Source organism: Rhodnius prolixus, unplaced genomic scaffold (assembly GCF_049639745.1).
Source record: "Rhodnius prolixus isolate KJV_2025 unplaced genomic scaffold, Rpr scaffold_18, whole genome shotgun sequence".
Classification (NCBI taxonomy): Eukaryota; Metazoa; Arthropoda; class Insecta; order Hemiptera; family Reduviidae; genus Rhodnius; species Rhodnius prolixus.
Window position 1 is genome coordinate 284,263 of NW_027411636.1, and position 24,561 is coordinate 308,823.

The window sequence follows — 24,561 nt, forward strand, 5'->3', positions numbered from 1 at the left end:
TAGTAGTAGTACCTCGAAAAGAGATGGGTAGAGTCAGACTGTGTGTAGACTACACGGAACTAAACAGAAACATAAACAGAGAGAGATGGCAGCTTCCAGCAGTAGATGAGTCCTTAGCTCAGCTGGAGGGCGGTCAGTATTTTTCCTTGTTGGATGCCTCCAATGGTTTTTGGCAAATTCCGTTGCATGAAGAAAGTTGGAAATTGACTACCTTCATTACTCCGTTTGGGAGGTTTGTGTTCAAAAGGATTCCGTTTGGTATTTGCTCAGGGCCAGAAGTCTATCAAAAAAGGGTTTCCCAGATCATCAGTGGACTGGAGGGAGTAGTGTATAAGGCAGATGATTTTTTGGTAGTCGGTAAAACTAGAGAACAACATGATCAAAGATTAAGAAAATTATTACAAAGATTACGTGAGTATAGGATTTCGTTAAACTTAAATAAGTGTAAATTTGCAGTACAGGAAGTGACTTTCCTAGGACATTTAATTAAAAAGGGAGAGATTTGCCCAGACCCGGAAAAAATAAAGGCAATCACGCAATTAAATCCACCAAAAGACGTTAAAGAGCTTAGACATTTCATGGGAATGGTGAATTATATCATGAAGTTCGTTCCAAGACTAGCTGAGTTGACAGCTCCCTTGAGAACCTTGCTACAAAAAGGAGTGGCCTGGACATGGGGTCCAACGCAATACCAGGGCTGGGGTAATATTAAAAAGGCGATCTCTTCAGTACCAGTACTGGCAGGTTATGAGACAGGACTTCCGATTAGAGTAGCAGCAGATGCATCTACGAAAGGTCTCGGAGCAGTGCTGGAGCAACAGCACATCGAGGGTTGGAAGCCAGTAATGTTTGCGTCTAGAACGTTATCAGAAACAGAAGGACGATATGCCCAAATTGAAAAAGAAGCGCTGGCGATCACCTGGGCCTGCGAAAAATTTCAAGACTATCTTTTAGGAACCGTGTTCGAATTACGAACCGATCATAAGCCATTAGTGGAATTGATGGCCAGAAAACCCATTGCTGAGCTGTCTGCCAGATTACAGCGGTTCAGGATGAGACAACTCTGTTTTGACTTTAAGGTTACATACATCCCAGGTAAACATTTTCATACACCTGATATTCTATCTAGAGATCCGATGGAACAAGTTGGGTTATATGAAGATGTGTTAGAAGAAAAATCTTTTGTACTTAGCATTATTCAGGCGCTACCTTGCTCAGATATGAAGTTACAACAGATAAAGGAAGCTCAGGAGAAGGATATGGAGTGCAAAGAGATAGCGAACTGCTTGAAGAAACAGCAGTGGCAGCCTAATTCTTGTTTTTGGAAGTATAGAGATGAGTTTAATGTACAGAATGGACTCCTGCTTAAAGGAAGCAGAATGTTTATACCGCAGGAAATGAGAAAGGAAATGTTAATGAAACTACACCAAGGGCACTTGGGCATTGTCAAGTGTAGAAGTAGAGCCAAGGAGTCAGTTTGGTGGCCGGGTATCTCAGAACAAATAAAGTCTGTAGTGGCAAATTGTCCAACATGTAGAGAACATAGAAATAATAGGTCGGAACCCTTAATGTTGTCCAAATTACCTGATGCTCCGTGGGAAGCGCTTAGTGCGGACCTGTTGAAATTTCAAGGAAAATGGTACCTCGTTATACAAGATTATTACTCAAGATTTCTGGAATTAGTCCATGTAAATAAACTAACTTCGGAGGCTATCATCAATAGACTAAAAAACATATTCGCGCGCCATGGAATCCCCGTATCATTAAGGACAGACGGAGGAACACAATTCACAGCTGACATGTTCAAGAGGTTTCAGGAGGAATACGGATTTCGTCACGTAATTTCGAGTCCCCATTTTGCACAATCTAATGGTTCTGCGGAGAAGGCAGTGGATATAGCCAAGCGCATATTAAAAAAAAATAAAGATCCTAACCTGGCATTGCTAGAATATCGGACCACACCTCTAGAACAGGGCCTAAGTCCGGCGGAATTATTGTACGGAAGAAAGCTAAGATCGACGCTACCTTCAATTAAAAACTTTGCGCGGGTTAGTCGTAACCAGATGATAAAGTTTAAAGAAAAGGATGCTCAGCTGAAAGAAAGAAATAAGCAAAACTTTGACAGAAGGAATGGAGTAAAAGTTCTCCCTCCGTTGCAGAACAACAGTTCAGTTTGGATTCCTGATATGAAAAAGTATGGCCAGGTCGCAAGACCATCTGCGGAACCAAGGTCTTACATTGTAAAAACCCCATCAGGAGAATTGAGAAGAAACAGAAAGCATATTATCGTTGTAGCAGAAGATGAACCGGATGAAAATGCAGAAGCAAAAGAAAAGCAAGCGAAGGAAGAAAGAGTTGAAGAAGAAGAAACTAAACAGACTCAGGAAGAAGGGAAAAGGGAAAGGAGTGGAAGAACAATTAAACCACCGAAGAGATACTCAGACTCGGATTTCTAGGACTAGGCACAATCCGCCAACATAGGGTTTATTAAAACGGGGAGGATGTAGTGTTGGGATTAGATAGTTGGCAGCTTGGAGGTAACAGTGAGGAGGTTGTGATAGAGAGCTAGGAGATAGACATGTTGCGCAATAAGGTTAAATAAAGTAATTGTACTTACAAGTGTTTTTATTTGCATGACAATACAGTTGGTATTCTGATTGCATGGAATGGAACCCTAAAAACTTTTATGAGACAGGTTTACCTCTAAAGCGCCACATCAGTGGAATGTGCAGCCTCCCTATCTATTTGATATTGACATTTTGGGACAGAAATTTTAAATTATTAAATTTCAATGGCAAGGAATGTTCACTTTATTGAATTGTTTTATATTTCTTAGCAAATTGGAATTGTTCCTCAAAATGATTCTAAAGATTTCCATCAACTCTTTATACCAACCCAACTTACAAATAGGTCTAGATCTTTAATTAAATATTTTTCCTAGATAAATAACTTTATTTAAGCAAGCTTAGCTGTGAAATTAAGGTGTCCTCCAAAGAGCTGTTAAAGTTCATCACACGGCTCTACCCCAATGTATAATTTTTAACAGTATGCAGAGTTTTAAAATCAAAGTTGCAGGAATGTTTGCGAAAGTGTTGTAATGATTTAGACAGTGGAAAAACATAGACAGTGTCCAGAACATACCAGAGTCTTCTGTTATAGATGCGAAAGTGGCAAGTGCATCTCTAACAGTTGGCGATGCGACGGAGAACAAGATTGTGAGGCAGGTGAGGATGAGTTGGACTGTGCGACTGCATCCCCAAGAACTTGCACCCAGGACCAGTTCGCATGTCGAATGGGAACATGCATTTTGGTAAGTATCCCTGCCGTAAATATTCCACTAATTTATAATATTTGTCCCCACTTTGGCTAAAGCCACACACATGTCTTTGTATGTATATCCAATATTGGAACGAAGGATATCAAGTGCAATAGTGATAATTTTAAACTCATAAGCTGGTGTTTTACCAGCTAGATGGGACCCTTCACATGGTAGTCTGACAGCTTACTAGTGTTACTTCCTAATACGAGTTTTTATTTATTGGTGTAGAAACAGTGGGTGTGCGATGGAGTGCAGGATTGTTCGCACGGCGAGGATGAAAGTGAATGCGAGGACATGTGCGACCCGCTCACTCAGTTCGCGTGTCCTGCAGATCCGTCTAGCAACGTGACTGCCCTCATTGACATCAGCCCGCACTGCATCAAGAAGAAACGTGTCTGCGATGGAATCAAGGACTGTAGATATGGAGAAGGTCTATTGCTTATGAATAAATCAGAGCTGTAAGCTTTGCAGATTGTCAAGGTCTTGGAACGTTTTTGTCACAATTAGTTTTTATTTCTAGATGAAAGAAATTGCTCTAAAAGAAAGGACTGTGCTCATTCAGAGAAGAAGTGCCACCAATACTGCGTGGAAACTAAGGAAGGAAGAGATGCTTGTAGCTGCAGGCCTGGTTATACGCTTCAGGCTGATGGACTCAGGTGATCTCTTTAAATGTATTTTACAAATTGAAAATATAGTTGAGTTCGCAGAGTTGAGCAAAATGATCGATTTCATCATTCTTAGCACGCTCTCGGAAATTTATCCATCAATAGAGATTGATTGATCAGTTTTGTTGAGGGAATTCGACTTCAATCACAAACTGTTTTTACTGATGTTGAGAAAGACGCGGTTTTAATTGCATAAATTTAAATTTGCCTAGAGAATGGCTGTAAGATTAAATACTCTACCTTAAAAATATTGTTGTAGCTCTTTCAAGTGGCCGTAGAATGTAAGAGTAAATTGTAAATTATAAGAGTAAAATATTGTAAAATTGTACAATTTGGGACTTGTAATACAGATCCATCTTCGGTTCTCATTTAATTTCAGGCCGTGGCATGCCGTGACATTTGTAAGGAAGCGTTATTTTAATTTTTTTTTTTTTTCCAATTATCAGCAGTTGATTCGATCATTACGGAGGCAAAATATATTTATATTAATCCCGTGGAATTTAAAGAGTGGCACCAAAGGTTAATTCAGAATCCAGGGAAATGGCTGTAGAAGTTCCAGTCATTGCAAACAAAGAATCGTAACTTTAAATTACTGTTTATCAATATGTAAGTGCCGATAACACTATTATCCAAAATTAATATCCTTTTATGAGTAAACGACCGGAATCAGTTGCTTTTTGAAAAATAAACTTTTTTTTGGGGGGGGGAGTCTAAAGGATTGAAACATGTTAGAAATTCTACTCGAATTCTGAGAGTTGGTCGTGTTTTTGTTCAGAGTCGGTCGTGTCTTTTACCCGAACAAGTTTTTTACTTTATGCTTGCATTCATAGTTACTTTTCTACTTTGCAAAAAAATATCGAAAAAATATAACAATAAAAGAAATAACTGATCTAATTATTACGATTGCAGTTGCATAGACGTGGATGAGTGCAGTTTTACCACTTACCCAGTGTGCAGTCAAACGTGTAATAACACTGTTGGCTCTTACGTCTGCGGATGTCACAAAGGCTACGATTTGCGCCCGGATGGTACAAGTTGCAAGGCCCACGGAGCACCGGCCAGTCTCTTATTTGCAAATCGCATAGATATCAGACAGGTAACTGTGACATTTTTCGGTTTTAACCAAACATTAAGCAGATTGAAACATTTGGCTGCCTGCTTATAAGAAATTGATTTTAAACACTCACCCTTTACTTCAAGGTTTGGCTTACAGACGCCAACTTCTTCTGACAGCCATTATTACTGCTTTGATTTAAAGCGCTTCAGCATTTAATATAATTGACGTCAGGAGCTTTCTCAATTTTACTACCGGCCTTCAGCCAGTTATTTCTGTTACACTGCTTATCACTAGACATTAACTGTAGAGGTTCTCTGTTGCATTGAGCATTAATTGTAGAGGCCCAGAAGAGAGAAAGCCGTAGGCTGTGAACGGCTGGACTTAAACTCGATGTTCCTAGGTTTAGTTACTATGTTTTTTACAAAGTCATTTTGTTAGAATTGTTAATTGAAATAGCAAAAACAAGACTTCTTATTGAAATTATTTCTTTAGTTTACAAGACTATTGATAACTATGTACATTCTAGGTCAGTTTGAATAGTGTAAAATACACGGCCATACTGAAAGGATTACATAACGCCATCGCCCTGGATTACCATTATTCTAAAAGTCTAATATTTTGGTCAGATGTATCCATGGATGTGATCCAAAGTGCTCGTACGAACGGCACCAACGTCACAGGTACCTACTCTTTTGTAGAATCACCTTGGTCATTATTTACTTTTAACTCTCCTTTCAGTTATAATTCCCAGGTACAAGTAGAAAATTAGGAACTATTTAATGTGAATTTCTTTTAACTGGGCAACATCCCAGATTGTGAAACATAATAGACCACAGTTTAGTTGCTGATAGAAAAAAAGGAAACTGAGATTTAAAAATTAATATCATGAAGAAGGTGCAATTATTCGGATTTTTTAATTTTTTATTTTTAAGTTTAGACTTAGTTAGAGGAACAGACAGAAAGACTTCCTATAGCTTCTTATAGCAGCGGTGATCCTGTAAATTTGCACTTGATCTAATTAGTCACTTTTGTAGATGTCACTCGATGGGGACTTAATTCTCCTGGAGGGATCGCTGTAGACTGGATTCATGATCTGTTATTTTGGACAGACTCCGGCACTCGTAGGGTTGAAGTATCCAGCCTTGATGGTAATATTCGCCATGTCTTGGTTTCGTACGACTTAGAGAAGCCCCGAGCAATTGCTGTGCATCCTGGAGAAACACTGCTCTTTTGGACTGATTGGGGTAATTTATTTCATTCAGCTTTGTAACATCATTTAGCCATCTAACGTTTTAAAATATTTAATTTTCTTTATTTGCAGCCTCTAAGAAAATTAGTCCATTTTCTTTCCGTCCAGCTGGAAACTAAACATGTACGATATTACCCAAAATTTATTCGGCTTCCATATCGATTAAAAAGTCTTTTCCAATCATTTCTTGAAACATTGTTAGCCCGTTGTAATGTAAGACTATATTTAATGCTATATCCTTATGGAGCGTTCATTCTGCTCCAACATAGGTAAACTTATTTATATTAACTCTATCGCGAGAAGCGCATTTCTTAAACAATAAGGTAACTTCGGTAACAAAGTAACTTTTCTAAAAGTTTTTCTAAGGTGTTGAAACTTTTTAAAAATGTATGTGTTATTTGAAGGATACCAAGCTCCTTTAGCGCTATCCAACATATTGGCACTCTCTAGGCCAATTAGGATTACTCCCAATAAGTAAGCTAATATTTATACTGATCTGGCGCTTCACTAAATAAAGATTCCCGTTATCCCGTTTAAAAAAGAGATAAAACGACGAGGAACTTCTTGCAAACTTGAACATTTATGAACAAGAACTGCCTACCCATACATGTTATATAAAGTGCCCATATATGTTAATAATATGTATACAAAGTGGCTGCAATTGTCAAAGCGGGATTGATCCCTTGTAACCAAACAGACCAAGAGAAAAGATCAAAATATTTTCTGGCCTAAATGTTTGAGAAAGTGTTCAGAAAGTGGCGCGCGTGCATTTGGCGTCGGATTTCCTTCAAGAAAATTTAAGAATAGACAAATGGATCAAATAGATAGTTTGGTTAGAGATTTTAATTTTTCATAACTTAAGTGAGCCTTCTAGCCGGTTTCAGCTGTTAATTATGGATGCCGAAGGCCTTCTGTCGTAACCGTGGATATTCAGCAAAATGATATTCGAACTGATGTATCGGTTAGCGTATCAATTTTGTATAAAACTATGGTATGAACACTCACACGAATATAACTGAAGTTTTCCATATTTCATTTAGAGCACAGCACCTAATTTTGTCGCGAGTAGGTAAAGAACTGAAAGAGTATGAATGAATCCTCTGCTCCATCTTTCGAATTCGACAGAATTATATGTATAATAAATTAAGTACAAAGCTCCTTAGTGTATTAATTATTAATATGCATGCACTTTTAAACAATACTTGTTTTTAAAAAGAAGGATATAACAACAACCAAATTGGATTGAACAATTGCAGGTCCGAAGCCAAAAATCGAACGCTGCGAGGTGGATGGTTCGAACAGAAGGATTGTGATTGGCGACTCAGTTCAGTGGCCGAATGGGTTGACCATAGACTACACCGGAAGTAGGATATATTGGTCCGATGCCAAACACCACGTAATAGAGTGCAGTAGATTTGATGGCGGCGACAGGAAGAAGGTAAGTCTAGAATATCAATTTATTAAAACACTGAATAAAATATTTAGTGTCATGAGGTAAAGCTAAAATGCTTTAATCTTGTCTAATACTATCCACACTTTAAAGATAGTTAGTTCTTCTTTAGGATGGTTTTCTTTGGAAAGAAGCAAAGAACAAAATATTGCATTTATTAACTCAGAAAATATATATCGAATGGCGCTGATCTTGGAGTATGGAACTTTTGTGAATGACCGCAAGTGCTGCATCACTCACGATTATAAAAATATGGAGAATTTTTAGTTTTCTGTATATTCTGTTTGTTCAATTTAAAAAACAGAGTTTAGAAAGAATAATTTTTTTAGGTGATAACGAAAGGTTTGCCGCATCCATTTGCAGTCACTTTATTCGAAGACGCAATATATTGGACCGATTGGCATACAAAAAGTATATCCACTGCAAATAAAGCAACAGGTTCTGGATTTAGAACCATCCACAGTGGCTTGCACTTCCCGATGGACATTCATAGGTACCTTTTTAGAAAATAATGTGCTAGACATAGTTTTCAACCATTTTCTTTATTATTTTCTTGCAACATTCACAAATTTGTTTCTTTTATGATTAGTAAATCATATCTGAAGCGATGTACATCTTATAAAATATTCCAAAAATTTAACGTTTTAGGTATATTGATTGCATTTAATTGTAGATTAATCTAAATTTTGCAGTTATCATCCTCAAAGACAACCAAACTATACAAATCATTGCGGCTCTGACAACGGCGGATGCTCTCATCTGTGTCTGCCCAACTCTCTTAGTTTTCAGTGTATCTGTCCTCTGGGCCTGAAGCTGACAAAAAACAAGTGAGTCTTAGTGAATTTAGTACTATTCCTTATAGACATGAAAAAGGCCTTCGATGGCGTTCCTAGCAATAAACTAAGAATTTCGAATACCAGAGCATTCATAAAAAAAGAAGAGCAATACAAACAATGGTTTATATTACATCAGCTTGTCGGGCAATTGAGGGATTAAAAAAAGGGAGCGCTACATGTCGCTGGCCTTATTTAAAATATTTTTGGGTTCACTTTGTGCAAATAGAACAAGACATGTACGCAGATGAATATTCCAACAAAAGAAGCTGAATGTAGTTTTTCTACTTAACAGACACCCAAGTTCTCTTTGTTCCAGGTAGAATGAAAATGTCAACTTTTGTCCAAAGAATTGTAACCTTGCCTTGATAATCAATAATTATAGTACTACGTAGCCTAATAACTGCAACACGTCAATTGGTACAACAATCAAATTATAGATGCCTTGATAACTGAGTTCATTCGCAGCCATAGGAATACCTTTACGTCCATAGCAATACGCCCAAGATAATTATCAGATTCCTTATCACGCCATCTCATACAATACTCCGCATTCGGTAACACATAATTAACAAAATTCTTTACGTAACTAAATTGTTTAATTAAAAAATATGTTCAATAAAAAATTACAACCACAGCAAACCATACTTGTTGTTTGTGCGGCGTTTCAGTGTCCACTCTGGTTTTTCACTTGATTATTTATGACAATGACCCTAATTGCCTCAGAAATAGCTTGAAACAAATTCACTGGAAATAATTTGTATTTATTTACCTTATAACAGTCTAAATTTTAATCTGAATAATTATTATCTTAACAAATTCAGGAAATAATAGATTAATACAAGGAATTAATTTGCAGCCGAACATGTGACAAGACTCCTGATCATATGCTTTTGTTCGCCCGCAAGAAAGATCTAAGGCTGCGATCGCTGCAAGAAGGAACTGCTACTTATGACGTAGTTATACCTGTGGATGGTATAAGATCAGCTGTGGCACTTACTTGGGATTCCAGCTCAAATTCCATTTACTGGGCTGATTCAGAAACCAAGAGTGTTTCGAGAGCCAGGGTGAACGGTTCAGATCAGTCGGTAGTAATTGACAGTAATCTAGGTATGATGCATTGCAAGCTTACCTATGTTAATATCTAGTTTAGTTGTATCTATTCATTCACAAACCTAAGTATTCACTGCCTTGCAACATCTTAGCCAGAGTTGTTTATTTTTACTGACTGGCAAGTTTTTACTGTATCAATGTTTGTACTTTTGTACTAGGTTTTTACTGTAAAAAAAACATTTTTTACAGAAAGCCCTAACGGGTTATCTGTCGATTGGGTGACAAACAAACTTTACTGGGTCGATTCTGGAACCAAGAGAATAGAAGTGTCCAATCTTGATGGAAGTATGAGGTCACTCTTGATTTGGGATGGCCTAGAACGACCAAGAGAACTTAGTCTGGATCCACTTAGTAAGTTAATTTAGATTTAATTTAGTTCAGTTCAATCGAATGACATGGTAATTAATTATTGTATTTCAATTTTAATTAGTTATATTACAGTTTTATTAAATTTAATTAGTATATTATTTACTTTCATTTTCTTTTATTTATTAATGCTTTTAATGTTTCTTTCTAGACGGGTACATGTACTGGAGTGACTGGGGCGCAACAGATGGACAAGGGAAAATAGAGCGAGCAGGAATGCACGGGGGAAATAGAAGTGTCTTCCTGACCACCAATTTGGTTCGACCTAACGGACTCTTCATTGACCATTCCTCGTTTAGACTCTACTGGGCGGACTCCGGCACAAATAGTATTCAGTTTGTAAAACTGGACGGCACGGACAGGAATACATTGTGTTAGTGCAAATCGCTCGCTAAATTAGTTAATTAGCCTTTGATTCCATAATTTCATCGTATGTCGTTTTCTTTCCAGTAAGCGACTTATCGCATCCCTATGGGTTGGTAGTATTTCAAGAGAAAGTGATCTGGACTGATACCCTTTCAAATACCATAAATTCTGCCAATAAAATTAATGGTCAAAACTTATCTATCGTGAGGTAAATAAATCTTACAAGAAATTAATAAAGTTGTTCTTAAAAATATATTGATAATTAATTTATTTTAGAACGAGCTTGCCTGGATTGATGGATTTGCAAATAATGGATCATGAAAAAGAAGCTTACATTTCAAAATGTGCAGTGGACAATGGAGGCTGTAGCCATCTATGTGTTTTGTCACCTGCAGCTGAAGTGTGTGCGTGCCCAATAGGAATCAAACTGAAGGTCATTTTCTAGCTCTTAGCTTCTCTGTATTTAATATGTTACTCTTTGGTTTCCTTAAAGTGGTGATTAATATTTCGCCGTGGAAATCAGAATAGGTTAGTCATTATCTTTCAACTTCCAGATTTCTTCTACCGGAAAAATCTGGTTAAAAAACCGGAAGTCCGGCTAGCCGCGTCAAAGCTTTCCTCTCGGATATCACAGTTTCCACTTCATAAATCTCAACTTTTCTTTTCTAAGCCAACTATTTTTATTTTATTTTTAAAGACCAAGTTTTAATTCCGATCCATATAGAAATATATGAACATACTTGGTGGAAATGGTAACACATTCATCTTGAAAATGATACAGGAGGACAAAAAAACTTGTGAACGGTCTCCAGAGTGTTGGTTAGTGCTGGCTCATCGTAAGGAGATCCTGCAGGTAGCACTCGATGTGCCCTACACCATGGATGTAGTGCTTCCTTTGCCGCCTCTGGAAAAAGCAGTCGCAGTGGACGTAGACCACCTCACTGGTTAGTATTCATATTAATCTTAACCTTCTAGTAAAGACAGTAATATTTAAAATTCATCTATACAATTTCTAACGGTATAAGAAACTAACAAACAAGTAACAAGTTGTTCGTTGTTGTGAATTTTGGCAGAAAGCTCTTTTTGATCCTAAATATTGACCAGAAAAGGTTTTTCTGTACTAATAACGCTACATTAGCCTACAATTAGCCAAAGTTTCGTTACAGATTAAACTAGGCGGTTGCTGTTTATCGTGACAATTATTAAAAGTGAACCCGTATTGCAGTCCATTCATTGAATGATTCATTGTATCTTCTTTTTCTGGACGAATCGAGCTCTTTTCTTGTATTTTCAACATATTTTCCGATGTACTCGAAGCCGCTTTGGTTTCTTCTTTTTCGGATTCACATTTCTTAGCTTGATTTAGCCACTTATCCATTTTAGAGTACAAATTCAACTAAAATAAATCGTAAATAAGTAAGGATGTTTTTAATTTGTATGAAACGTAGAACTTTATAGCCATTAACATTTACCATGTATTTGAAAGATTAATAGACACCGTGCAATTGGGCGAAACCTAAACTCCATTGAAAAGTGCACTGCCACATAACAACAAACTTATACTTCATTTGCTTAGTATCTTTGATAGGATCACTACAACATACATCCCCATATTTGCTGAACTCTTGCGAGTTACTGAAGTAAACCAAATCAACTTGTTTTTTCTATTTACATGTTACTAAAATGTTACTAAGTGAATTAATTTATTAGTTCACAATATATTTCCGCGACGGCCAAAAATTCTCTCGCAACCCCTTGGGGGACCGATAGTTTAAGAAACACAGTACATATTACACTATTATTATCTCTTAGTATGAACTTTGCAACATTCACAATAAGTAACTTATCTTTTAATTTTTTGATTTGTTTCATGCATATTTTTTTCCCCTTTCTGTTTGATACCCTCTATTGATTAATTAATAATTAATAAGAATTTTTAATTTTATGTTATTTAATATTGATTGACAACTCCAACATTGTAACGATGTATTTCTATCGTAGTAAATAAATAAAATGCGAAATTGTCTCATCCACATTATTCCCAATAAACATCGTATCTATGTTGGGAATAACCTCCATGAGTGTTATTTTTTGTTATTTCTTTTTTATAACATTTATAAATTCATGACTAAACAACCATCTAATGATGTAAAATAGAAAATAACTAAAACGAAAGAGGAAACTGTGGTGGCTCACTGGGAGCTAGGATGTAATTTTAGAAACCTGGGTCCCCAATGTAAACGGGATAATGGTAGCTGTAATTTTACCATTTAGAAGATGTTGCATTGCTCGCTGTTTATTTAATATATTGTTTCTAGGTGAGATTTACTGGTCTGATACTGGGCAAGGAGTCATACAAAAAGCAGATTTAAATTTTGGAGTGGCCATGGTAGTTTCAGACGGTCTGGAGATGGCAGATGGACTTGTCGTCGACAGCGTTGGAAGAAAGGTGCATTCATCCGACTTAACTGCAAACTTAACCAAATCTTTTTTTTTTTTCATCGCAGTAAATAAATTAAAAGTTTTCAATTGAACATTTACTGGCTTTCTTGGACCAACTAGATCAATATTTAAGAGACAATACTTTTATGACAGCCCTTTTTAGAATCAACTTTCGATTTTGGTTCTTTCGGATACGCAGGCTCAATAATAATAAGAAATTGTTCCATATTCTTGATCAAATTTGGACCAATTTGAAAGTACTTTGCATTAAACTTCATGGTTTTAAAGTAGAAAATAAAGACTGTGTTCTTCAACTGATGCAGACCAACTTGGCCGGGAGAAGGACAGAGATTTAAAAAGCACATAATTGACCAGTATTGTGAATTAGCCTCTTTAGCCTACATCTTACTAAATTACTTGAACTATTTGGTGTAAAGGTCTGTTTTACAGTTGTATTGGACGGACGCCGGTAACAATAACATTCAAGTTTGTGACCTGTCTGACTGTGATGACCTGCGTAAAGTACTCGTCTGGAATCACTTGGACAATCCTAGAGCCATTACCCTGGATTACCAACTAGGAGTTCTGCTCTGGACCGATTGGGGCAGTCAGCCCAGGATAGAGCAAGCAAATATGGACGGCAATAACAGGTTATCAATTATCATTACTTTTAGATATTCCATATTTCTATTAGCAAGTGTATAATTGTGAATTATTAGATAATAATAATTGTTTTATACGAATGGCAATTGAGTGTTGGCTACTAGAAGAAGAAGAAAAAAAAAAAAAGCGCCAAATTCCTAAGAATAATAACTGGTGTGGACACATATGAGCGGCCTTAATGCTGTTCTCAGCATAATAACAGTTTTTTTTTTATCTTCCGTGATATTGAATTATTAACATCACCATACAGTTGGTAAGTCGTACATTGAAATCCAAACTCAACGGGAAGTCTACCTCACCGGGGACTACCCTTAAACAATCTTTTCTAGGGAAATGGTGAACAAATCTTAAGATATATACCAAGTTTACAGACATCCTAGGAGTCATTCTCCAGGGAATCTCTGCCCGACAGGACAGAAGACTTACCAATCTTTTATATAATAATGTAAAAAGAATAGCGTAAGTCCTGAAGATGACCTAGACTCTGGGTCTAAAGCTTGGCCAAAATAACAAAAAAATTACTGAAATAGGTTCATTCTTTCTGTAAAGATATAAAATAAAGTTGGACTAATTATCTATTTTACCAAAAGTAATCAAACATAGGTCTAGCGAAGAGAATTTTAGGGAGGTACTGAATGTGAAGTTTTAGCGGCTGAAGGGAAAGGTTAGCGGAAGGAGTTCCTGGGAGTAATGATGTGTCTTAGGAGTTGAAACGGGAAGTGAAAACAATTTTTTTACAGACTCTCTAAAAGCTTTCCATCACTTAAAGCAGTTAAAAAATCAATTGGTGACGCTTAAAAATTAATAGTTCGGATATACTATTGGGCTCATTGTGTTTTACCTGCATCAGCAAATGTAGAAGGAAATTGTGGTCAAGCCTTTTCAACCCATTTTGGGCGTAGTCACACTGAAATGTTGGGTTATGAAAAAAAATGGCCGCATAAAACTAATCCCAAAGTGTTTTTCAAAATTGGCTTGAAATTCGTAAGTTATTATGAAAATAAATTAGAAAGTCATTTTTTTTTACTTAAATCTAAATGAAAACTTTAGGTGTGAAAACTTTAGGTGTGAAAACTTTAGGTGTGAAAATCAAACCAGAATAGTTTTTTGAATGTTTTTTTTTTTTTTAATTTCCAGGATGACTTTAATATCGGAAAGATTGGAATGGCCGAACGGTATAGCTATTGATAATGGCAGAATGTTTTGGACTGACGCCAAACTGGGCACCATAGAGAGTGCGTCGCTCGCGGACCCCACTACCGATCGGATTATAATTTTGAAGAATTTGTCTCATCCTTATGCCCTAGTGGTGTTGGACAACCATATCTACTGGACAGACTGGAAGAACAACGCAGTACATCGGGCCGAGAAAGATGGTTCGAACCATATCTACATGGTGAAGAACATACGTGGACCAATGGACATTAAAACAGTCTCTAATGTTAGTAATATTCCAATAATTTTACCAAAGTATTTTATTTGCAATTTGTCTGTCTGCAAGGAGGTCACCTATTACTTCGAAGTCTACTGTGCGACTTCAATGTACAACATGTAGGTGAATATTTGATATCAAATTACTGTAAAAAGTTTTTGAAATTCCTAGTTTTTGTGCTCCGGAAGAGTGGGTGGAATACCTGCTGTTTAGGTGAGAAATTTCTGCTAATTTTGTCGCCAATGTTTCTACTGAATCCTTCACTTTAGGAAACGGCTTTGCAGGTTACGACGTGAGCATTAACAGCTTATCTCAGGGGGATTATGTATATATAGGGGAGCATTTCGTGTCTCGCTCCAAGACGTCTGCCCAGAAGGAGTTTTCCATGATTTTAATATTTTTTCTTTTCCATTTCCTTTGTTTTTGTAACTAAATTTCAGCATTCAAGTGGATCTTCTGTCAGAATAGTCATTTTGGATTACGTGCCACGAATAAACAAAGCACAATTTAGAATTTACATTTTGTCTTTGACCAAAAGTGAATTAAGCAATTAACTTAAAATTAATGTAATTAAATAATAAAAAAAACTAGTGCGAGAACTGAGTGAAATCTAAAGTTTAATTTTAGAGCTTAAACATTTTAAATACTTGTTTCTTTTTTATAATAGTTTTTGCAATCTGTAATAAAAAATATAGAAATGCATTTAAGTCCATTAAAAATTGCAAAATAGAAGAAAAGCTCAAAAATAGAAATAAAAAAAATGGAATGTCGAATCAAAATTCAATGCCAATAAAGAAGTCTAATGATACTCCTTAACAAAAACTTACAGTTTAAAATGTTAAGTATAAGGGTTGATTAAACGCCAAAAGGTACACAAATCAGCAAGTACCTAACTTCATTAATTCATTAATATTTACGTAATTTTACTGCATTAATATTCATTAATATTTTTTAGAATTTATTAGATGTCACAGACCCCATATGCTGGCCATTTTCGTCTACAAAATATATGTTCAAGTAGCACTGTAGATTGACTGTAATATCTAGTTATTTATAATAATCAAACTGTTAATTACAGGTTAAAAAGAAAAACGTTATAAAAAATTAAAAATAACTGTGTGTTATTTGTGCTCACGAATATTTCGGTAAGACGAATTCAAGACAGTAGCCGACTCTAACTTTGTATTTTTCTACTTTAACATGCATGTACGTGTATATGATTTATCATAATTATAAGAAAAAAATATTATAAATGAAGTGGCCAGCATAAGGGTCTGTGACATCTAATAAATTCTAAAAAATATTAATGAATATTAATGCAGTAAAATTACTTAAATATTAATGAATAAAGAAGTTAGGTACTTGCTGATTTGTGTACCTTTTGGCGTTTAATCAACCCTTATACTTAACATTTTAAACTGTAAGTTTTTGTTAAGGAGATTTTTGTACCTTTTGGATAGATTTTCCTTTTTGTCTATTTTGCAAAGTTACATATCTGCTTTACAGATTTTTTTAAATTTGGAATAAGCAATTCTATCATTATAACCTAATAAGGTGTTAAGTCGGAACTGTAACTACCACTGGAGAGATCTTTTTAAAGAATGATTATAGTTGCGGTCCCCCAAACCATGCTCAATAACAATTTTTTTTAAAAAAGCGTTTTGAATAACATAGGAAGGTATTTGTACGTAAATAGCAAAATTAAACTGCGTTTTCAGTACTTCCTCTTAAGAGAAGTAAGAAAAATAAACTGCGATTGCAGTACTTCTAGGCAAAGAGGCAAAGATTTTTTAATCGAACGACAATTCATTGATGTAAATCGGTTCACTCATTGATAATTTTAACGATTGCAGTACTTCCTCTTAGTAGGTGTAAGAGCATGATGGCACTTCACAGCCACGTAGAGGAGCTTTAACCACTTCTTCGAGCTGAATTTTATCAAAATCGGACTAAGCGTTATAGAAATATTGGTAATAATAGTTTTAGAAGGGGCCTTACTTGGGTGGGGCAAACTCCCCTCTTTATGAGGCACAGCGTTCAGACTTTTAAAGTGCAAATCTGTACAAAATTTCGATTCGAATGACACTTCATTCATGACAATCGGTTCTCGTGTCGATAATTTGAAACGATTGCTATACTTTCACTTAACAAGTGTAAGAGCTGATCGTCGCTTTAATGTTACGTAGAGGAGCCCTAACTCTATCATCCTACCTTTTTTTTTCAAAATCGGGCCAAGATTTACAGAGTAATTAGTAATAATAATTTTGGAGGGGGCCTTACATAAAGGGGGCTAACTCCTCTCCCATTCGATGTACAGCGTCGAGACCCCCAAAAGGCACATCTACATAAAATTCCGAATCGAATGACACCTCATTCATGAAAATCGGTTCACGCGTTTAGGCCCTATGTTCTTTACAAAAAAGGTAACAACAACAACAATAACAACAAGAACAAGATCATTTTTTGAAAATGCCGTTTTTGCTCATTTTCAGCATCTTTTTTTCTCAAAGTCTATCAAATCTATGTTGTTGCAAAAACAGTTTACAGTTATAAAGGAGGGTTTGCCCTATATTATAAAGAAAATTTGGGAATTTTATCTTTTATAGAAAAAAAGAAAAAAATTGTCAAAGTTGGGTGTTTTTGAACGTTACGCTTTTTCGTGCAGTTTTTGATGATCAACCCTTATACAACTGTCCTACCGGACAGTTTTAATACAGTAAACTTAAAGCAGTGAAATTGTGGATACCAACGATTGTTTTGCTGTTTGCAGAAGCAGCCTGCCATATCAAATGTTTGCGGGCCTGAGAATGGAGCGTGCAGCCATCTTTGCTTGAGGACACCCAAGGGTTTCGCATGCGCATGCCCAACCGGAATCACACTAATGGTCAGTTCCATATCACAAATCTTTCACCGAGGGTGATTTAATATAAAACTCCCAAATCATTGGTCAGAATTATGGAAGAGCCAAAATAAGTTCGAAATAACCTATATTGCAGCTTCCATGGCCGCCAATAATATATCTATATGGGCTTTCTAATAATAATTTCATGATAATCAAATATGGGTTTTTTCTAGTACCTATTTAGTTTAGTGAAATCTAAGACGGTTAGATTCTTCCCTTAGTTTTGACTCTTATTTATCAAGGCATGTTCTAAAAACAGCTCATTCTTAAAATCAGCTTTGGTGCAGAATTCGAAGTGAATGTGTCAAAAGTTTCTTTAGTACTAAAGTAACCATAATTTTCCAAGTTGAGGTCATGAACATTTGAACATATGAACATATGATCATTTACTTTAAACCAATACAACTGCCACAGCTGAGAGCTCTCCCAAATAGGGGCTTTGTTTTGTTTGAACCTCGTCATGTTCTATTAAGGCAGATATATGCGATCATTTGTTAACTTAATCTAAGTTAATATTGCTTGCAGGATGATGAGAAAACTTGTCAAGTCCAGCCGAAAGGCTATCTATTAATTGCTGCAGAATCATTTTTGGCCAGAATTTCGATGGATACACCAGAAAAATGGATCTACAAATTGCCGACACCGAACATTGAGAAAGCGTTGGCTGTCGACTTCCTGTGGGAACTCAACAGTATATATTACATTGATTACCAATTAAATTCAATTAGGTAATTCTATCACGATTTAATTTTGAACCATAATTATTATTAAAGAGAAAATTTTGAACAAAAGTAATGCAACCCAAGGTTGTGATTTATTGTAATCTAAATACTTATCGTTACTTACTGCACAGCATTACAGCCCGGGATAGGCCTTGACTCCCTTGACAACACTAAGCCATTGCTCTCTGTACTCGGCTTTCCTTTTCCAATTTGTAGCGCCCAATATATTCAGATCGTTTTCCAAATCCTGGGCCCAACTTCTTCTTGGACGTCCTCTTCCTCTTTTACCTTGCATAGCGGTTAAAAAAATTTTCTTTGGCATTTTATCGTGCGGCATTCTTACTGTTTAGCCTAACCATTCTGTTCTTCTCACTTTAATAGACTTCGTAATATCAAATCTGCACGTATGGGGTAGCAAGAAACATCCGCTCATTAAGAGAAGTGTTTCAAATTTCAAAAGCCGAGGGCGAAAAAGTAGGACTGACCGTGAATGAAAGTAAAACTAAAACTAAGTATAAGAAATTTCCGCTCCGAATGGTAATGCAGTGATAACCCAACATTTGGAAATGGAAGGATATCGTTTTGAAGTACTTTCCTACAAATATTAAATATTAATTTTAATTGTATTGTTTTTCTAAAGGGGAGTTAATATGTCTTCATTGACCCACACTTGGAACCTCCTTAACAACCTGAGCAGCCCTTCAAGTCTTGCTGTTGATTGGATCGCCCGCAACTTGTATTGGATTGAGACAGGCATCACAAAACTCGTGGTGTCAAAAGTTGATGGAAGCTCTAAAAAAGTGTTGTTGAGGTCGTTGGATGAACCCAGGAGTGTAGCAGTTTTCCCTCAAAAAGGGTAAAGTAGAACTTAGACTTTGCGTTTCTCCAACTTGATTAAAGCTTTCATTGATTAAAGATCACAGATTCAAAATAAGCTAATGAGTCATGTCGAACAATGAACCATCTCATCTAGGTATCACTCTCATTCCTAAACTGGGCCCTGAGCCTTCCATACCAGGAAAATAGTACCCTTATATTCCAACGCAAATAAAAGAAAGACTTCTAACAGTTTCAAGTCAGTATAATGCTAGTTATCAACTCCGTTAATTCTGTAATCCATATGAGAAACCATGTTCTGAAGAATGGCTTGAGAAAGGCGGGAGTTCGAGGAAAGAGTGTCTTAGAAATGCAAGTCACATAGTTGCCTTACCAGTCCTCTGGCTGTAAGTGAGTGCGAGTCTCGACCCGAAGTGGGCTGAATGTCCATAACGAATCCATTCCTTTCCATAGAGGTTTGAAGAGTCTGCAAAGTTGGGGGAGGGGGTTCAATGTTAATCTGACTTCTTTCGATACAATTCTAGGCCAGACGTTAAAGTAAAAAGTGATAAATGAAAAAGAAAACACCTATTATAGTTCCTTGGTACTTCAGATATTGAAACGTCTTAGCCTTAGAACGTTTATGTCGCTAATGAGGCGTAAAGAACTCTCTCAATCTGGTCACTAATAACTATTGTTATTACCTATTTACGCTCTTTATTTATATCTGATATTTATGTATTTGTTCGGTTTCAGTTTCATTTTTTGGACATCCTGGGGCGATACTCCAAAAATTGAACGTTGTCTCATGGATGGCACTAATCGTGAAATAATTCACAAGACTGAACTCGGATTTCCCAACTGTCTGGCAATTGATTACCACCAAAATAAGCTTTACTGGTCTGACACTTTTAATGGTAAGATTGAGGTGTCTGAACTGAACGGCAAGAACAGGATGTTACTTATTCCGCAGACAACCACCCCTACTGGACTTACACTTGTAAGCACTTATTTGTCAATACCTACAGAGTTTAAGTTGTGAGACTCGAAGTTGACTACAGCACAATTATGCGCTACAAATATCCAGCTTCTCGTGTTTTTTTTTATTTGTAATTTTAATTGGGATATTTATTAATTTCAGTTTGGAGACTACATCTTCTGGGCAGATTTTGGTAAGAAAGCTGTACAGATGGCGGATGCGATCACAGGTCGAGACCAGTCTTCCTTGCGAGGTCGTATTGTGGGGGTCACTGGAATGTGCTCTGTCTCTTCTGAAAGGCAAACTGGCTCGAATCCTTGCTCTGTTTCAAATGGGTATTGTACTCATTTGTGCCTGTTCAGAGGACGTCGGGGTTACATCTGTGCATGTCCTGATGTGCAAGACAACAGTTGTTCCTTAGGTGGGTGCTCATGAATTTGACATTCATCTTTCATATTCAGGTACACTTGTTGATAGAGCTTCTTGAAAATGAATTATTGTTCGAAACAATGGACTTTTTCTTTTCAAGCCGAAATTAGGTTTAATAATTTTAATGATTAATTTTATTTACATTAGGCAGAGCGGCCATTGGGAGATCTCTAATAGGTATAATTATTTCAGAACCTTCAAGATGGGTTCCGATAGCGGACATGGATGAATTAGAAGAAATAGATGAAATGGTAGATGAGTCTGTGCCAGACAATTCTCTGAGGGGCCTTCTGTACACCGTACTCTCGCTCACTCTGCTCATCCTCATCTTCACATCGATCTTTTTTACGGCTTTCTTTTACAACAGGTCAGTGGAACGTCACTTTCGTAGCCATAAGCCCTCTTTCAAACTAAAGGGCTAACATATTTAAGAATAGCACTTACAATTGTGCGATGTTTCTTATCAATCCTTGCCAATAATTATTATTAAATCTCATTCTAATAACTGTGCTAATCAATTTCCTGTTGCTGTTATTATACCTGTTTCCAGGAGTAATAAAATCGAAAGTTTAAAAAAAGGAAGCGTTTTGGATCCGTTCAGGAATAAAAGTATGTTGGAGGTCTTTATGAAGGGTATCTGTGCAATCATAAAAATAGCGAAATTGACAGTTTCCTTAGGCTGGAAACATAGTGGAGCGGCGAGCAAAGCGGCGATGATAGCGAAGAGCGAAGAGCGAAGCGGCGAAATCAAACACAAGTAAACATATGGAACCGCGCATAGTGGCGAGCAAAGCGAAGATAGAGCAACTCTATCTATTTCTAGTTTTTGTTTTTGCCGCTTTGCTCTTCGCTATCATCGCCGCTTTGCCCGCCGCTCCACTATGTTTCCAGCCTTAGTGACTTGGAAATAATGTAGGATCTGGAGTTTAGAGGTGAGGCGGATCCCGCATTCCCACGCCAAAGTCCGTTTCTGCCTTAGATGTGATTTGTGAATTTTCACTTCTAAATTTTAAGAATCTATATTGTTTATCTTCCTTAAAGTCTATTACTTATTTTTCTATTCGTCCCAGAGTCTCGTAGTTTGAGATTCATACTAAGGTTTTAAATACCACTAACAAACCAGTAAAATAATGCTTCGACACTAACAAAAATGCAGTTTCAGTTTCAGGTCCTCAACCGCTGCTATTCTGAGATGGTGTTAGGATCTCAAATAGAAAAAAACCCTTGCTTTTAAGAACATCGATCAAAATGCTTTTGAGATCTAATTAAAAATTTTAATATAATAAATATACGCGTGATTTGGTTTTGTTCTCAAAGCCCGCGCACTTCACCAGTTGTCAGCTCTTAGAGAGACAAAAGTATAGGAAGATCAATTTAATAAGGATTTGTTCAAGAAGAGTAGAAATGTAAATACTTTTGTTTTGTTTGATCCTGGACGTTGCAGGAGGGGAAGAAGACATAGGAAGTACTTGTATCCTGGAGGAAGAAGAGTGTTAACATTTTCTATTCCTAATTACAACGCTTCCACTTCAGATGTTGGGAACCCGTCAGTGGAGAAGCATCAGTTTTTGTGGCGAAAACTGCGTTTCGGTAAAACCCAGGTATAAACTGTGCATTTAGTTGCCTTTAAATACTAATTTAAACATACTTGCCTCTACTAAACTTGGGACTTATTTTTGGCGTGCTCAGAGAATGAAAAATAAACTCTCTAAATTTGGAGATGTTTAGGCAATAAATTATCTTACAATAATTAATCGCTCTAAACCCAAACATATTTTCGATTGATTTTATTCAGTACTGAAAACCCAATTAAATTTGTAATTGAGTGCGGATTAGCTAATGGTAGCGCCTGAGTCGCATGTGGTTTAGGATTCGATTCTGTATTATTCCAGTGGTCGAGTGGGGGCTGTTATGAAATACCAGCAATGGAACTGAATCTCTTAAAGCAGGCGGCAATAATAAAGAAGTACCTCTGATGGCAATACTCTGTAAAATATCTGGTTTCATCTTCAAATTATTTACGCAATAAGATCTGTTTAATCCTTATTCAACCATCATTAATAATTGACAATTCATAATAGTTAGGTCGTACTTCTCTAAACTCAAGTCTCCATATAGCACCGGAAGAGATGGAAGCCGCGTTGACGGGGCTAATCCGACGTTTGATTACTTTTTGCTTTAATACATTCTTTGGGGGCCATTACTTAAGGCGTAGCGTCAATAATTTATTTCTAATTCAACGAGTGGAATAGTGCTGCCCTTAGATAAAAACGTTGCAATCACTTTCAGGTTGAATTAACGTGGTAAGTTGACCTCAGGCAAATGAAATGCACCTTAATGTTGATGTAGTAATAGAACACTTGGAGAATTGGTGATATGCATTTGCAGGGGGAGCAGTTCGGCGCCGACTGCGACAAACTGGGCAGTGCGGAAGTGGTCTCGCTGATTCCGGTGCCCTGCCCCTCACCCACCCCAACAAACTCCATCGCCATGGAAACTTCAGCCACATCCAACTGCTAACTAAATCTGTTTGTGTCATTATTTATGTCTCCTCTGCATTTAAGTGTGGGAATCTTCCCCCAATCGCTCTATATCGTCTCAAAAATTATTTAACCTGTTACAGAGCGGCTCAAAATCATTTTCACTTGTTTAAATTATTTTATGAGGGATATCTTGTAAAGTGCTGATTGTGATCTAAATTAGTTAAACCAAACGAACTTATATAGTCAATAATTATTTCATTTTGGCAGAAGATTTTTTGGTTCATGAGGGATGGACCATTTTTGTTTATCTTCATGTTATCGAGAACAAAGCAAAAGTTTCATATCTAGTTTGTAATAAATTTCAATTTTTATTTTCAGTTCGTTATTTGAGATGAATTAGTTTACAAATTTAGGAACTAATTTAAAGAGGTTCGAACTCAAAAGTCCATACTAGTGTTTATTGAAATTGTGGTAAACACTTTTATTAATAAGAATAAATTATTACAAGCTGAGAGAGAATATTATACGCTATTTACATTAAATCGGCAAGCAGTGTAAAATTAATTCTATAATTTCTCACTTTTATTGTACAATTAGTAGAGACTTTGTTTCTAAATGAAGGACGCAGTGTAAAATAATGAGTGATGCAAGCAAACAGATTTGTTTTAGAAATTAAGCCTGCAGCACTTTGAAGGTTAATTGATATACTATGTAAGAAGGTTGCAATAAGTATCATCCAGAAGGGTCGTGGATAGTTACCAAATAATAATCTGAGGTCGCAACTTTTCTACCTTTATTTGAACTAGCAAGTGTATTATTACAAACAATTTGTACCGTTAAATAACCATGGTAATTCATTTAAGTAGTTAGTGAGAAGTGGCTGATTGACTGGAAATTTGTTTTTCGTTCGTTTGTTCCATTTGTTCGGATTGGCCCTTTTGTTTACAGTTCATTATGTGACCATCACTAATTATTAAAAGCAACTATGTTTACGTGTGGCATACACATTTATTGCAAACAAAATGTTTACAAATAAACGAAGTATTAAATCTATCACATGTAGGAAAGAGTTTGGTCTGAAATTGACTAGTTAATTTTCTAAGATAAATCACTTTCCAAATGATAGTTGAATGAAAAATTCGCTGGAGATGATTGAATAAGGGCAAAAAATTTATCTTACAAAATAGAACTAGCATTGGAGTCATAATGTTTTATTTCTAGAAATTCACTAATCTTAAAAAAGTAAACAGTTAATCTCTTTATTTAAAAAAAAAA

At 36.3% G+C, this 24,561-nt stretch overlaps 1 protein-coding gene across 1 annotated transcript in view; it reads left to right on the forward strand.

Moving 5' to 3' along the window:
• Lrp4 (LDL receptor related protein 4) overlaps positions 1-24,561 on the forward strand; it is a 36,453-nt gene extending 11,892 nt beyond the window's left edge. Inside the window, exons 9-34 of the mRNA XM_074143874.1 lie at positions 3,160-3,310; positions 3,548-3,749; positions 3,840-3,975; positions 4,894-5,080; positions 5,568-5,721; positions 6,076-6,285; positions 7,547-7,728; positions 8,070-8,233; positions 8,433-8,567; positions 9,433-9,683; positions 9,876-10,037; positions 10,204-10,425; positions 10,503-10,626; positions 10,695-10,851; positions 11,200-11,362; positions 12,737-12,867; positions 13,311-13,510; positions 14,661-14,964; positions 17,726-17,839; positions 18,383-18,585; positions 19,220-19,435; positions 20,152-20,395; positions 20,537-20,795; positions 20,996-21,170; positions 22,248-22,404; positions 23,192-24,561. Of these exons, the coding sequence (XP_073999975.1) occupies positions 3,160-3,310; positions 3,548-3,749; positions 3,840-3,975; positions 4,894-5,080; positions 5,568-5,721; positions 6,076-6,285; positions 7,547-7,728; positions 8,070-8,233; positions 8,433-8,567; positions 9,433-9,683; positions 9,876-10,037; positions 10,204-10,425; positions 10,503-10,626; positions 10,695-10,851; positions 11,200-11,362; positions 12,737-12,867; positions 13,311-13,510; positions 14,661-14,964; positions 17,726-17,839; positions 18,383-18,585; positions 19,220-19,435; positions 20,152-20,395; positions 20,537-20,795; positions 20,996-21,170; positions 22,248-22,404; positions 23,192-23,323 (4,735 nt within the window). The 3' untranslated portion in view covers positions 23,324-24,561. The remainder of the gene's footprint in view (positions 1-3,159; positions 3,311-3,547; positions 3,750-3,839; positions 3,976-4,893; positions 5,081-5,567; positions 5,722-6,075; positions 6,286-7,546; positions 7,729-8,069; positions 8,234-8,432; positions 8,568-9,432; positions 9,684-9,875; positions 10,038-10,203; positions 10,426-10,502; positions 10,627-10,694; positions 10,852-11,199; positions 11,363-12,736; positions 12,868-13,310; positions 13,511-14,660; positions 14,965-17,725; positions 17,840-18,382; positions 18,586-19,219; positions 19,436-20,151; positions 20,396-20,536; positions 20,796-20,995; positions 21,171-22,247; positions 22,405-23,191) is intronic.